At 62.7% G+C, this 15323-nt stretch overlaps 2 protein-coding genes across 2 annotated transcripts; one reads left to right on the top strand and one right to left on the bottom strand.

The window, feature by feature from the left end:
- The first annotated feature begins 1066 nt into the window (after positions 1–1066).
- On the top strand, positions 1067–10365 carry DTX4 (deltex E3 ubiquitin ligase 4). The gene is made up of 9 exons (XM_083837235.1): positions 1067–1565; positions 4637–5366; positions 6263–6324; positions 6438–6599; positions 6716–6777; positions 7042–7194; positions 7885–8046; positions 8267–8356; positions 8599–10365. Exons 1-9 carry the CDS (start codon positions 1355–1357, stop codon positions 8830–8832), a joined length of 1866 nt encoding a protein of 621 aa, XP_083693361.1. The 5' UTR covers positions 1067–1354; the 3' UTR covers positions 8833–10365.
- A 141-nt stretch (positions 10366–10506) lies between these two features.
- Positions 10507–13712, bottom strand: MPEG1 (macrophage expressed 1). The gene has a single exon (XM_083837234.1). It carries the CDS (start codon positions 13636–13638, stop codon positions 11476–11478), a length of 2163 nt encoding a protein of 720 aa, XP_083693360.1. The 5' UTR covers positions 13639–13712; the 3' UTR covers positions 10507–11475.
- Between the last annotated feature and the right edge of the window lie 1611 nt (positions 13713–15323).

Here is a 15323-nt window from a genome sequence, read left to right as displayed (position 1 = left end):
TAAACCTGCACAGGCTTTCCACCTGTAGGTGGGAAGGATTTCCTCGGTTTCCCCAGGGGGTGCTTGCCTTGCTCCAGGTGAAAACCCAGCGTGGGCTCGCAGTGGCACCACCAGCATCCCATGAAGCCCCCCGTTCCTGCAGGAAAATGCACTCCCAGGGACGATGGGGCGATTTGCTCCACCTTCATCATTTTCCATCCCCCCTATTTGTCCCATGTTCACAGCTCAGCATCGCCCCAGTCAGTCCCCACCTGCTTTATTCCCTCTTTTTGCCCCTAGTTACATCTTCCCTGATGGCTTTTCATCGCAGGCGGCGGCGGCAGACACTCCATGGGCTGGGCAGTGCCTGGAAAACAGTACTTACTGCCTGAAAAACAGTATTTATTGCCTGGAAAATAATATTTATCGCCTGGAAAATAATATTTATCACCTGGAAAACAGAATTTATCAGGAGCTGAGCTCTCAGTGATGCCCTACAGCCACAGCACCCCCGGGGTCCCCGTGTCCTGGGGGAGGGTCACCCCCGACAGTGGCGGTGTGGGACATGGGATTTGCCAAAATCCTGCGGGTACAAGGCGTGGGGGCAGCGTTCCTTTATTTTTTTGGGGTGATTCTCCCCAGAATGGGCCAGGATGGGAAAATGAAGTCCGGTGGGTGCCGGTGCTGGTGCTGGCGGGCTGCGGGAGCCCAGCCCGGGTGCCCCTGGAGGTGCGAGGCTAATTTGGGGACACCTCCGGCGTTGCCTCAGTGTCCCGGGCGGATTTTGGGGTGTCACAGAGGGGCTGCACCCCGCCGCCCCCCCCCCCCCAGCAATGGCTCCTCCCGGCTGCGCTCCCCCCGGGGCGAGATGGTCGGCGCCGCGGGGGGCGTGGCCTCGTAGCAGTGGGGGCGTGGTCACGTGCCGACGGGGGCGTGGCCACGGAGCGTTAGGGGCGGGGCGCTGTGGCACTGGGGGCGTGGCCGCGAGGGGTTGTGGGCGTGGTCACGGGGGGCGGGGGGCGTGGCTCTCCGTGGCGCCCCGCCGCGCGCTGGCGCGGGCGCGGGAACGGGGCGGGCGCAGCGGTGCGGAGCGGAGCGGAGCGGAGCGGAGCCGCCTCCCGCTGCTGCCGCCGCTGCCGCCGCCCGGCCGGGGAGAGGCGCTGCGCTCCGGCCCGGCGCTGAGCCGCGGCCTTCCCCTCCGCGCCCCCTCGGCGGACGGCCCCGGGGCGGGGGCAGGCGGGCGGGCAGCCCCGCGGAGCATGCGGGAGCCGGCGGGGCGGGCTGCAGCGGCGGCGGGGCGTCTGCGGCGGGGAGCGGGAGGAGGTGAAGGGGGCTGAGGCGGCGGGGAAGGGGGCTGAGGCGGCTCGGAGGAGCGATGCTGCTCGCCTCGGCCGTGGTGGTGTGGGAATGGCTCAACGAGCACGGGCGGTGGCGGCCCTACAGCCCGGCCGTCAGCCACCACATCGAGGCGGTGGCCCGTGCCGGGCCGCGGGCGGGAGGCAGCGTGGTGCTGGGCCAGGCCGACAGCCGCCTGGCGCCTTACATCATCGACCTGCAGTCCATGCACCAGTTCCGCCAGGACACCGGTGAGTGAGCCCGGGACGCACCGGACCCGCTCCTTGCACCCTGGTGAGGGGCTGCACAGCCCGGCTGCACCGTGCCGCTGGGCTCCCCGGGCTGGCGTTGCTTTGCTCGGCATTGCTTGGCACTGCGAGCACCTGCCTGGTCCTCCCCGGGCTGGCACCGCCTTGCTTTGCATTGCTTGGCACCACCAGCACCGCCCGCTCCTCCCCACGCTCCCTTTGCACCGCACGGTGTCACCGAGGCCCTTCCAGCCCTGCCCGGTCTCGCCCTGCTTTGTGCTCCACGCCTGCAGCCGCACCGCATCGCGCTGTGCCTTGCTGCCGGGTCCCATCCGGCGCTGCCCGGTCCTGCCCAGGCCCTCCCGCACCGAGCTGCCTGCGGTTGTGCTGCCAGCTCTCGGCTGCCCCGCTCAGCCAGGTGCTTTCCTGCCCGGCCCGACTGATCTGGCATCGCCCTGCATTTTCCTGTTGCTGTTTTACATCGCGCTGCTTAGCGTCGGCTTGCATCGGGCGGTGCTTTGCTGCCAGGTCCTGCGTTCCCTGACCTGGAATTGCTTTGCGCTGTGTTGTCAGGCCCCGATCTGGAGCTCTGCTGTACCGTGCTGCCTTTCTAAGTCCCATATTGCTTTGTGCTGCCTTCTTCTGCGTTACATCCCCTTGCCCACCCTGCTATTGCCCTGCTGCACTCCCGGGTGCTGTGCTGCGTCGCGCTGCCCGCTCGGGGGGTTGCATTGCCGGGCCCCCTATTGCATCATGCTGAGCTCTGGATTTGCATTGCACCACCCTGCCCTGCCTGACCTAGAATTGCACAGCTCCGCTTCGCGCTGCCTGGCGCCGTGCTGCTGGCCCTGCTGCCGGCTGGCCTGGTGATGCCCAGGCTTGTCTGCTGCTGACCTGCGTTACGCCATCCCCCCCGGTCCCTGGGTGCTGCCTGGTCTGACCTGCGTGCCTGCAGCCCTTCGCTGGGTCGTGCTTCCCGGCCTCCTCTGCTCCTCTGCCCTGTTGCGACCTCCTGCCTTTTCCCCCAGCGCTGAGCCGGCCACCGTTGTGCTGCCAGGATCATGCCCACCCCCTTCAGACCCTTCCTCTGGCCTTGCCCCGTGTGCCTGTCTCTGTGCTTCCCCTGAACCCGGCGCTGCGTGCTGCTGGGGGGACAAATCCTGCCTTGGGGCATGGCATGCCACGGGGGGTGCCTGGGTTGGGGGCACGGGCAGGTGGGGCTGTGCCCGGTTGAGGCAGAGGCAGGTTTGGGGGGACATACAGGGGGAACGTGAGCAGGCGTGGCTGTCCCCAGGGTGGGGAGCACGGACAGGTGTTAGGAGATACCCAGGGGGTGAGCGCAAGGTGCATGAAATTAGGGACACAGGTTTTTGGGGGTGGCTGTCACAGGGGTTTGGGCCCCTTCCCTCCCCAGGCACCCACATAATAATAGTAGGAAGGGGGCCTGGCAATGTCCCTTGTCCCTGGGCGGAGGACAGCCTGCTCTGGGGGCTGGTGGGGGTCGTGGTCGTGGGGACAAGGGACCTTTGCTGCCCGGGGACAGCTTTCAGCGCCATCCGTCTGAGGGCTATTGTCGCCTGGGGGGAGGAGGCCTGAAAGGGGGATTGTTCTGCTTCCCTCCGGGTTGCCGGGAATGTTGGTATTTTGGGTCATTAAACAGCTCTGATTTGGGGGGGGGTCGTGACCCTGGCAGGCCCTGAATAGCTATTGTCCCCTTTCTTCCCCCGCTGAATGGGAGGCTGGCGGCCTTGCGCTGGGCTGGGGGGGCCGCGCGGTTTTCCCACACCGTGGCCGGGGAGGGACCGCCAGATGCCGCATGCCATCGCTCGCACCGCACCGGATTAGGATAAATCACCGCTGTGCAGCGAGGCCCTGCTCCCCTCCGGCCCTCCTTTGTGCCACCGGGGCTGGCAGCCTTTCTCCCCCGGGTGCCCCTTGGCAGGGTGGGACAGGTGGCCCGCTTTGCTTATTTTTAGCCCGTTTTTTTTCAGGGGACCTGGTCCTGCGTGGGGACTGATGGTAGTGGGCATTTCCAGTGGAGGGCTGGGGTTTAAAAGGGACTGAAATTCCTGCGGGACTTAAGGGGAAGAGCAGTGCAGGAATGCTCGTGGTTCACCCCGGTGCCAGGGTGCCGTGGGCTCACCGCCTCGTGGTGGAAAGCTGGAGAACAGGGCTAGTGATTTCTGCTCCCTGAGCTTCCGCGTTCCTATGGGAGCAAGCGATGGGATTTTGCAGAAGGGTGTCGTGACTCCACTGGCATGGGGGCAGCGATGTTCATGAGCTCACCCGATTTATTAACCAAACAACCCTGGGTCAGGGGCGAGCTAGAGGCGTGCTCGGGACAGGACACCGAGGCTGGGGACAGCCACGTCCAGCCTGTCCTTGTGCTGCTGCGAAACGACCCAGAGAGGAAGGCTTTTCCCTTGACTTAGCGCAGTGGAAAGGAAATACCTAGCGAGAGTAGGTGCAAGCCACAAAGCCTTTGTGCTTTGCTCTCCAGCCCCACTTGGGCACTTGCTGACGGAAGAGCAGGGGCTGAGGCACAGAGCCCTGCTCCAGCTCCTTTACTCAGCCTTGCGGGGGTTTTCCTCGTGCTGCTGGCTGGGTTTTCACTGCAGGACGTTTCTGCAGCTGCAGACTGTGGGGCTGCCCTGAGCCCCTCTCCCCTGCTGGTGCACATCGCCACTTCTGGGTGCAGGTGCCGTGCCGTGGGGCTCAGCGCTGCCTCTTGGCTCCTAAAGCTCTTATTTCCCTCTCCTGGCCCAGAGCTGAGAGGCAGACGGGGCTGTGTCGTGCCCGTCAGGAGCCTGGGGCATTCCTAATTTCACCCAGCTTCTAAGGGAGGCTCCTGGACCAGGTTTTGCTGCTAAGCTTGTGGTTGTGTGTCCCCATCGAGGCTGTGCCTCTGCGAACCTGAGCCTGGGGAAACTGAGGCAGGGCGGGGACAGCAGCCACGCCAGAAAGCCGTCCCGTCCCCACACGGAGCAGCACCAGCAGGGCAGGTTGGGGTGGTTTCGTGGCGCTCCCTGCCTGCGGGTCGGTGCCTGATAGCATCTGTGTCACCCCCCCGGCAGGCACCATCCGCCCGGTGCGGCGCAGCTACTACGACCCGTCGTCGGCACCGGGCAAGGGCGTCGTGTGGGAGTGGGAGAACGACAGCGGCTCGTGGACGCCCTACGACATGGACGTGGGCATCACCATCCAGCGCGCCTACGAGAAGCAGCACCCCTGGGTGGACCTGAGCACCATCGGCTTCTGCTACGTCATTGACTTCGCCACCATGGGCCAGATCAACCGGCAGACCCAGCGCAAGCGCCGTGTCCGCCGCCGCCTCGACATGGTCTACCCGCTGGTCTCGGGCACCCTGCCCAAGTCACAGTCGTGGCCGGCCAGCCCGGGGGCGGCCGCGGCCCCCCCGGCACCCACCTGCGCCTGCCCCCAGTGCCTCCTGGTCATGAGCGTCAAAGCCGCCGTGTCCGCGGGCGGCCTCGGGGCTGCCACCCTGCAGCCTCGCAAAGCCCCCCCCGCACCCCCCGCAGCCCCCAAAGCCCCCGCGCCAGCCCCAGGGGCCAAGGCAGCCGACGGAACAGCCGCGGCACGCGGCTCGCTGAAGGTGCTGGCCTCCCAGGGGGGCCGGCAGCAGGCGGCCAGCACGCCGGCGCTGAGCTCCGTCGTCTCCGCCGCCAGCCCCCCCGGCCCTGGCGCCGGCAGCGGCAAGGCACCCCGCCCCGGCCTCGGCACCCTGAACCGCAGCCACCTGCAGCGCCTGGCCATCGCCCAGTCCCGGGTGCTCATCGCCTCCGGGTGAGTCCCGCCGGGTGCGAGCGAGGGGGTAGTTGCGGGGAGAACGGGGGATGTGTCCTTCTCTGACGTTTTCCTGCATCCCTGAGCCTGAACGGGAGGTGTCCCGTGGGCAGAGGGGTCTGCTGGCCCCTCCTGGGGGCACCCCAGCACCCTGCGCGGGGTGGGTGGAATAATTCAGGCTGGAAAAGAGCTCTGAGATCATCGAGTCCAACTGTCGGCCTGGCGCTGCCGAGCCCCCCGCTCAGCCCTGAGCACCGCGGCGCCTGGTGGAGCACAGTGCTGCATCTCAATGAGGGGCCGGGGGTGCGTGGGGGGCAGCACAAATACCGAAGAAAAGGCATTCAGGGCTCCTTGAGAAGGGGTCCTGCCAGGCCCCTGGCCTACAGAAGACACTTTTTTTTTTTTTATTCCTGGGGGGGTTGGGATCATTTAATGAGCCTGTTTTTCCCCTTTGTCTGGCCCTGCCAGCAGCCTTCTGTCACAGCCTGGCCCCTTTCCTCTCCCTCCCTGTCCCCCCCTTCCCTCCCTACTCCTGACCCACCAGGAAACTTTCCCATGGAAGAGAAGCCTCGGGGAGGAGGGGGGGGGAAGCAGCCACAGCTACGTGGCTGTAGGAGAAAGGAGGGGAAAAAAAACCACAACACAACAGCCTGGCAAGCAGCGACAAAAAGGGGCCGTGAATAGTTGGAGACACAGGCGGGGTTTCTAAAGAGCCGGAGAAAAGGCAGCGGCGGGGCCGGGGGGGCACGTTGCCCACCATGGGGGATTCTCTATTTCCAGCCAGGGCCTGCTCAGTTGCTCAGGCAACTATTGTCTGGTGCCGGGCCTGGCTCGGGGGGTGAGGGATGGGGACGCCGTCTGTGGGCCCTGACGTGGCCTCCGTGGACTCTCCACAGGGTCCCCACCGTCCCCGTGAAGAACCTCAACGGCTCCAGCCCCGTGAACCCCGCGCTGGCAGGTGAGGATGGGGCCGTGGGGGCCGGCGGGTGCTTGCCGGGGAGGTTTCTGGGGGGATTCTGGAGGTTTGGGGTCTTGTTGCTTAGTGCTTTTCCCCCCTTTTCCCCTGCGCAGGCATCACAGGGATCCTGATGAGCGCGGCGGGGCTGCCCGTCTGCCTGACGCGGCCGCCCAAGCTGGTGCTGCACCCGCCGCCTGTCAGCAAAAGCGAGATCCAGTCCATCCCTGGCATCTCCCACACCTGCCGCAAGACCACCAAGAAGCAGGCCAAGAAGGGTGAGACACGCTTGGCCTCTTTTTCACCTTTGGTGCCCTGTGGGCCCCGTCTTCTGCCCCAGCAGGGGATTTCTCCAGCGCCTCACTCCAGGCCCTCCGACTCTTGTTCCCCGCAGGTAAAACCCCCGAGGAGGTACTGAAGAAATACCTGCAGAAGGTGCGGCATCCACCCGATGAGGTGCGAGCAGCAGGGGCTGTCCGGGGTCTATTTGGGATGTCCACAGGGCATTTTTATGTGGGGCGAGTCACTGGGGACGTGGGCAATGGGGGTCTATGGTGGCTGTCCCCTGTGGTGGCACAGGCTCCCTGCCCTCCCCGGGGTGGGGAGGTTGATCCAGGGGCACCCACCAAGGGCATTGGCCCGGTGTCCTGGCGCCGCCGGCTCAATCAGGTCTGTCTGTCTGTCTTTTTGTCTGTCTGACCCTTCTCCCCATCCTTGCAGGACTGCACCATCTGCATGGAGCGCCTCTCGGCACCCTCCGGCTACAAGGGGCCCCAGTCCGCCATCAAACCCGACCTGGTGGGGAAGCTGGCGAAATGTGGCCACATCTTCCACCTCCACTGCCTGGTGGCCATGTACAACAACGGCAACAAGGTACGAGGCTGCAGCCCTGGGGGGGCCCAAATCCCCTAATTCCAAGACCCCTGCGCTGTGGTGGGCGAATCGGGGCCGTGGTGCACACCATAGCCACGTCCTGAGATAAAATAGTTCTTGCTGGGAAGGTGCTGAGGGCTCTTACCCCCCTGCCTTGATGCAGAGTTAATTTTTTATCAGCACTTTGCTGGAAGCGCTGATTCAGAAGCGAGGTTTGCGTGGGTATTTTGGTTCTCACCGTGGTCGATGTCCTTGCCTTCTCTCCTGGGGCTGGTGGCAGTGAACTTTGGTTCACGTGGGTTTGAGTGGAGACGCACAGCACCCCCCTTTTCCAGCTGCAGGTGGGCTTTTCTGAGCCCTCTGCAAATGGCTGGTTTTTTGGCATTCCCTGGAAAATGTTTCACATCGCTTAGAGTTTTTTTTTTTTATTATGCCTTCTCTCTCCGTCAAACTAAAACAAAAACTAGAGGTAGGGAAAGCAGTGAGGACTGCAAAACTGATGAGGAAGAGAAATTCAGACCTCAGGTCTTTCGTTAAAGCTGGTCTGTAAATTTTCCCAGCCCTCCCCCACCACTGCTGGAGTGTTTTTGAAACGACTGGATGTTTATGATGAAAACGGTGCTCAGTGTTGTTCTGGGTGGTGCTGGGGAGTGCTGGTTTCATTGTTTTCCACTCCTTTCCTCCTCTCAGGACGGCAGCCTGCAGTGTCCGACCTGCAAAACCATCTATGGGGTGAAGACGGGGACGCAGCCCCCGGGGAAAATGGAGTATCACATCATCCCTCACGCGCTGCCCGGCCACTCGGACTGCAAAACCATCCGCATCATCTACAACATCCCCCCAGGGGTGCAGGTGCGGCCCCTGGGGAAGCGTGGTGGTGGAGCTGCTTGTCTGTGAGCGTGTTGTGGGAAATCGGGGGTAAAGCCCTGCAAAAGTGTTGACACCGTCTGCTTGGTGGCAGGGGGACACGGTGTTTTTTAGCGCTGTTGTCGGAGTATTGCCTTGCACCCAGAGCATGCTTCTGAGCTCTAAATTAATTTATTTTTTATTTCTCTCCCACTTCACGCTGCAGGGACCAGAGCATCCAAACCCAGGGAAGAGCTTCACTGCCCGCGGCTTCCCCCGGCACTGTTACCTGCCCGACAGCGAGAAGGGCAGGAAGGTGAGAGGGGCTCACCGGGGTGGCTTGAGCTGGCGAAAGTGTCCTCAGGGGTGTATTGAGGGGGAGAGGGAAGGGAGCAGCTCTTTGGGGCATGGGGAGAAGCAGACGTGGCTTACACAGCCAAATCCAGATGGAGGTTTGCTTGGGCTTACCTGGATGATAAGCACGCCCTGAGCGAATGTGGGTGTTGACTGCAGCCCCCTGCACCCACCTTGCTGCCTGCCTTATCTCCCTCTCCCCAGGTACTGAAGTTGCTGCTGGTGGCCTGGGACCGGCGCTTGATTTTTGCCATCGGGACGTCGAGCACCACAGGCGAGTCGGACACGGTGATATGGAACGAGATCCACCACAAGACAGAGTTTGGCTCCAACCTCACCGGCCACGGCTACCCTGACATCAACTACCTGGACAATGTCTTGGCTGAGCTGGCGGCCCAGGGCATCACGGAGGAGAGCCTGGCCCAGGAGAAGGACTGAGACCGCCACGGGGAGGGTTGCCCACTGCCCCCCCTGCGGATAAGGCAGCACCCCCTCAAGCAGGGGCATCTCCAGGCTGTCTGGGGGCATGGGAGAACGTCTTTTGGGACGTCCCTTCCCTGCTGGCAGAGCCGGTTGGTGCTCTGAGCCACGGGGGTTCAGCGGGCCTGGCCGTCCCTGCCAGCTAGCCGCTGTTGTGTGCTGTCCCGGGGAGCTGGGGGTCGCCATGGGCAGGCCAGACCTCTCCCCTCTCCTCGCCTGGGTCCCTGATCCCCCCCCAGCACCCACCTGGGGTTGGGACCCCATCCTGGTGCTGGGCGGATAGGGGTGGGAGCAGGGGTTGTGGGGTGGGCGCAGGGACTATGGGGGTCCCTCTCGCTCTGGCCCTGCCTCGTCCCTTACCCATTTGTTTGTTTGTTTGTCCCGTCTGGTACCTCCTGGGTGGTCTCTGTCCACAGAGGTTGGAGGGGGAGGGGCCTGGTCCATCTTAACCGGACCCCCCACCCCATATCCCCTCTCTTCTTGGCTGTGTCTGAGCTGTGTCCTGTGGGGTCCCCTTGTCCGGGCTGCCCCTGTGCTGGGAAGGGGCTGAAGGGTGGTAGAAAGCCGAGTGTGGGGGGGCAGTATGTCTCCCCCCCCACAGTAGTGGGTTCCTTGAACTGTTTGTATGGGGGTGTCCCCGTGTCAAATTTTATATACCTCGTGTTTTGGGGGTTTGTCGTATATATGTACATATAGGGCTGGTGGTGTTTGGGGTGGCAGCCTGGCGGCTGGGAGGACGTGACGTGGGGCAGGGGCTGAGCCTGGTGATGCTCGTGGTGGGGTGGGGGTGGCCCAGAAGCAGTCGGTGCCCCCCACTGGGGGTCTCTGTTGGATCCCATCCCCTCCCTGCTGTATCCCAGCAGGGTTCCAAGACTTGAGGGTCCCTGGTGAAATTTTTTGGGGCGCAGGGGGGACATGGCTGGTGGGGGGAGGACAGGGTGGCTGGCAGCGGGTTGGCACACTGATTTTGGGGCTGAAGGGGTTGATGTGGGGGGGGGAGGTAGGGCGGTGGTGGGGAGGGGGTTTGCATGGCATCTTGAGGTCCCCACCAGCCCCGGGGACTTCACAAGGCCTCTTAGAGCCACGTGTGGGACAGGGGTCCCAGTGTCTGGGGGGCTTCATTGGGGAAATCCTCCCCATTGCTCTGTGCCCACTTCTGGCCCCCACCCCGCGAGAGAGACCCCATTTCAGCGCGCCAGGCAGGGGCAGCGCTGCGGCTGCCCAAGCTGCCCCCTGTGGGGTTAGGTCCTCGTAGTCCCTTTTTGTTTAGCCCCCTTTCTCGACCCCCTCCTGCTTTTCCTTTGGGGTCGGTTTGCCCTCTGTCCCGGAGGCTGGCGGTGTGGGGTCTGTCCTGATGTGCGTCATTCTGTTGTCATCGCTGTTTCTCCTCTTTCCCCCCATCTGCGGGCCCGTCGCCGCCAGCCGGCCACCCCGCAGGGGATCAATAAAAGCGGATGGCGGAGGATGCTCGCTGTCCCTGCGCGGCCTGGACTCTCTGTTGTCTTCTGTCCGTCGTCTGTGTGGCCAGGCGAGTGAGGGGACACCCACGGGGAGGGCCAGGCACCTCTTGTCCTGCAGCCACCCTCCCTGTAGGGTGGCCAGACATCTACCTCAAGGGAGAAAGATCTCTTCCCCTAGGAAATCCCCTTCTGGGCAGTTGTGCAGCAGTGTGATTTCTCCTTGCCTGCGCCCCGGGATTCCCCTGCTGCAGAAAAACCCCAGCTGGAGCTATGCAAAACCCTTGTGTGATCTCAGAGAGGAAGGGACCCCCCCCACCCTCCCACGGTGCCGGGTTGCCGGCTCTAACATGACGCAGCCTTTTAACAACATCACTTTTTCCTTTTATTTTTTAATGCCGTGTTGCCTATGCAATTAGTTGCTGGCTGAAATAAAACTGATCCGTGCCTCTCTACGTGTGTGTATATCTACCACGCTAGATATACATGGAGTCAGGGGGGGTCCTCCTGTCCCTTCGCTCCCTCCTTTCCCGGGAGACCGAGCGTTGCTAATGCTATCTGTGCTGGCCTTGGGTGTCAAAAATAGCTGGGGGGGCTCTATGGGGGAATGGGGGGTGGTCCAAGGGGTCGGGCACTGCATACATCCTGAGCCCATGCTTTTACACGGAGGTACTCTCTGCAGTGGAGCTGAGACTTGCTGGTGTCCCATTGGGTCAGGGAGGGGGTGTCGCATGGCTTCCCCCTGCTCTTTGGGGGCAGCTTGGGGTTTCCTTGTCCTTTGGCACCCCACAGGCTTCAGGGGCTGGTTGGAGGGCCCTTTTTGCTGTCTCCGGGGGGAGGGAGGAGGCATGGCCTGCGATGAGGTATGGGGTTGTTTAGTTCTCAAGCAACAGCTGCCTGGGAGAGGGAACGTGGAGGCGCATGTCGTGGTGGGTCTCGGTGATGGGACAGCCCCAGGAGATGGCGTCAGAAGTCAGTCAGGGAGTCTGGAGCGGGAAGAGAGGCTGTGCAGCATCGGGGGTGCTCGAGGCTGGAGCTGGGGGAAACCTTGGGGCCTCTGTGGGGATAGGGGCTGAGGGGCGGGGGGGGCTTTGCCTAGACTGGGGGCTCAAAGCATTGCCCAGCACTGGGACCTGAGGGATGCTCACGCCGTGAGCCCCTCCGTCTCTTGCTGGTACCCCTCACCCATGCTCACCACAGCGCTGTCCTCAGGGCTCCCCACGGGCAGGCTGTCCCCTTCCCCCATCGCCCGGTACCCCCTCATCCTGTACCTCCAGCGGCCGTAGCTGACCATGGCCAGGAGGGTGGCCAGCCCCACCAGCACGGCCGCGGTCACGCCAGCCACCTCGCCCCCCGTCAGCCGCCGGCCCCTCACCATCTCGGCTGCGCGTTGGATCTCGGCGGGCTGGGCCGGCCGCCACACGCGGCTCTGCCCGTCCCTCACCCAGGCGCTCTCCCCGTCCCCGCTGCTCACCAGCACGGTGTCGGTGGCCGGCAGGTTGGCGGGGGGGCGGGTGAAGGGCGGCAGGCGAGCCGGGGGCAGCGAGCCCCCCGTGAAGATGCCGGCCTGGACGCAGTAATCCACCTGGCAGCTGTCGCTGATCAGCGCCAAGTGCTGGCTGAAGCCCGCGGGGCAGCGCTTGGCGTAGGGGTCTTCGGGGGTGCCATGGTGCTGCCCCCCCAGGGGGTTCCCCGCCTGGCAGCTGAAGAAGCCCCCAAAGGGCACGGCGTACTGGATGCTGCTCTCGTAATCCTGGCTCACACACACCCTGAGGTCGTCGAAGAGCTTCAGCTGGAAGTACCCCGAAGGGCAGGACTGGGCGCCGGTGATGGGGTTGGCGCTGTGGCTGCTGAACAGCCCCCCGAAGAGGTAGCCTGAGTCCGGGGGCACCGTGCCCCTCGCAGCACACCAGTAGGCACTGAATTGAACCCGGGAGAGCCAGAAGACGTCCTGGCACACGCGGTGGCAGAAGATGCCCAGGGTGCACTTGTTGTGGCACTCCAGGTGGCTGTGGCCTTCCTCGCGCTCCTGCTTGCCCAGCAGCACCGGGGTGTAGGCAGAAGGGCAGGAGAAATCCCCCGTGAGGGGGTTCTTCTGCTCCAGCGCATGGCACACAGCGCCGGCGTCAGGGCCAGAAAGCCCAGCACACTCTTGGAAGACTCCCCCAAAGGTGAAGTTGGTCATGGTCCCCTCGCAGGAGCCATCGTCAGCATTGGCGTGGAAGTTGAAGTTGGGCGAGGTGGCATCGGTGCAGCCGGGGTAGGTGTTGAAGGTGTAGTAGCGGCGGATGGCTGCCTCCACTCGCTTGGCCAGCTTCTTCACCGTGGGGGTGGGCAGCTCTGGCAGGGTGCTGGGGCTGATGAAGAAGTACAGGGGCAGCCCCGAGCGGTCGATGGCCACCAGCTGGTTGCTAATCCCCTCCTGCCAGGTCTTGAGGGTGATGCCTGGGTAAAAGGGGATCCCACCGACACTCTCCACCCTGGAGTTGGTACGGTTCTCCAGGTACTGCTTGGTGAAGGAGGAGCTGGTGTCCAGGGAGCCCTCGGCTTTCATATTGACGATGCTGTGGAAGGCTATGCCGGCCGAGGCCGTGATGGCATTCCGCATGCCCCAGCTGTCCTTCAGGAAGGTTGTTTTGATCTGGTCTTCCTGGACCAAGCTGGCTCCAGCATCCACAGAGGTGATGGTGTGGGTGCCGTAGTTGAGCACCAGCAATTCAGACAGAAAATCAGCCATCCGTGTCTGGTTGTTCTCCAGGTGGCTGGCAATCACCATCAACTGCTTCTTGAAGCTCTTGTCCAGAACCGCTCCTGGGTCAATCTTGACGGTGTAAACCAGGTTCCTGACTTGCACTCGGGTGGTGAAAGCCTGGTCCTGTACTTGGTGGGTCTTGGTCTGGTGGAAGTCTTGAGAGAACTTGCCGTTGATGGCGGAGAAGAGGGACAGCTCCAGGTTGATGGAGGAAGAGGTGACGCTTTGGTAATTCCTCCAGGACTCGATGATCTCGGAGTTGATGTCCAGGTTGCTGTGCTTGCGAGGGATGGTGAAGATCTCATCTGGGATGATGTAGGACCCATCTTCAGTGGTCTTGCAGAGCGAGTAGCCCAGATTGATGACTCTGCCCATATCCAAATTCCTCAGGTTATCCCAGCCCCCACCAGGGAGGACTTCCAGACTCGGGACCTTCAAGGTCTTCCTGCAGTCCTGAAGCCCTGAAGAGGGCAACAGCTCCTGGGACAACTCGACCCCTCTACTCACAGCTGCCAGCGCCCAGGTGAGGACGACCACCCTCAGCACCCGGATCATGGCTGAGCTGGGGGGACCGCGGCAGACGTCTCGCTGCTGAGGAGGGAGCTGGGGAAATGAGGCAGTCGGGGGTGCAGCTGCCGGGTGGTTCCTCCTCTTGGGAGGAGGTTGAATTAACAAGGGGAAAGGAGAAGTGAGAGCTGGTGAACGTGATAAAGGGCTGAGCGGAGCTGAGAAAACAGAGTGAGGGGCAGAAAAGAGGTGCCTGGAGATTGTTGCCTCCCTAAAGCGAAAGTTCCCTCTCCCTGTGAAAGCTGCTCTGCTGGAGATGGATCAAGGAAAAATCTCTTTTTCAGCACTGTACCAGCACCTACGCAATGCCATTGTGTGAATCTCCCTTGACTGATGCTTCAGTGATTCTCCAGATCAGCACCTGGCCACCCCAAATGACCCTGGCTCTTCGTGCCACACACGAGACCTGGCCCCAGCACCGCAGCCATGCTCATGCAGTGGGGTGAGATCCGGCCCTGCTCGCATGAGCTGTGCTGCAGGGCTTTTCCCCATGGCAGGGGAGAGGCGAGGCTGCTGGCCATGCAGGGGAGGAAGCAGGAGGAACTGGGGGAACAGCACGCTGCTTGTGTTTCCTGGCGTGACGGCTGCCCGAGCCCCTGGGACAGGCCTTGGTGTTTTTGGGGGGGGGCCCTCCATGGTGACCAGGTTCAATGTTGCCCTCTCCATCATCCCCATCCACATCAAGGCCTTCTGCAGCCACCTGTACTCAATTCCCCTGAGGGACGGATCCTTCCCTTGGTGTTTCTGGTTGAGAAGGGCACCTCCTGCATGGGGCTGCAGAACCGCTGGTGGCCTCTGGCCGCAGCAGTCCGGTCACCCGAGGTGCTGCTCCTATCCTGCCCAGGGGTGCCTGAGCCTGGCTGGGCACCATTTTCAGAGATACAGAGGAGCAGCTGCGTGTTTTGGGTAATAAACAGTTAAATCCATTTCTACTGTGAAAGCTGCTTACATAGCCATGGTTCTTTCCATATGGACTGGTTCATTTCCCCTATTTTTGCTGGTAAGTTCCTCTTTCCAGGACAAGTCTGGCAGAAAACGAGGCTGAAGTGAGAGCTGCGGTGGGGAGAGGTGGACATGTGTGTGTGCCTTTTGTAGGACACCACCACTGACGATGCAGGGGAGAGGGAAGGCTGGTGGAGACACCCAGCCCCATCGTGGGGCCCTGGAGGAGCCAGCAGTCCCAGGAGGCTCCCACAATAACCTGGAGGCTGTCTGCATCTTGGACTGTTTTAAGTCCGACTTTGAAGCCTGAATGGTGACCCTCACAGTGACAGCTGCGGCTGGCAATGCTTGTGGTCTCTGGGACGGGAAGAGGAGAACAGCCTCACGGGGTGGATGAGCCACCTCGTCCCTCTGCCATGTGGGAGCAGAGCCAAAACGGAGACTGGGGGCTTCTCCGTGCCATCTCTGCTTCTGGGGGACATCTCATCCTGTAGTGGCTGAGACACAGCAGAGCAAGGCAAAATCTGGCTAGTGCACACAGCTTGGGTATAAACCCCCAAAATATATCTCCTGCCTGATCTCTGCAGGGAATGAGCAAATGGTGAAGGGGGTCAGTGGGCAATGGGAGGGGAGGCAGAGCCCTAGACAGGGTGCTTCCCTGGGGGAGAGAAGGGAAGGGGAAGCAAGGGAGGGTGGCAATCAGCTGAGCTGCAGGCGATGCAGCAGGAGGG

The sequence above is a fragment of the Anser anser genome (assembly GCF_964211835.1).
Source record: "Anser anser genome assembly, chromosome: 5".
NCBI classification, from domain to species: domain Eukaryota; kingdom Metazoa; phylum Chordata; class Aves; order Anseriformes; family Anatidae; genus Anser; species Anser anser.
Note: the sequence above shows the minus strand (reverse complement) of the source record. Positions and strands in the feature narration are given on the sequence as shown.

Excerpts from the sequence above, each read along its gene's own strand:
- DTX4 (XM_083837235.1), top strand. The coding sequence starts at position 1,355 with ATGCTGCTCGCCTCGGCCGTGGTGGTGTGGGAATGGCTCAACGAGCAC. Across the intron at positions 6,325-6,437 it reads CGTGAACCCCGCGCTGGCAG|GCATCACAGGGATCCTGATG; the intron begins GTGAGGATGGGG and ends TCCCCTGCGCAG. Across the intron at positions 8,047-8,266 it reads ACATCCCCCCAGGGGTGCAG|GGACCAGAGCATCCAAACCC; the intron begins GTGCGGCCCCTG and ends TTCACGCTGCAG.
- MPEG1 (XM_083837234.1), bottom strand. The coding sequence starts at position 13,638 with ATGATCCGGGTGCTGAGGGTGGTCGTCCTCACCTGGGCGCTGGCAGCT.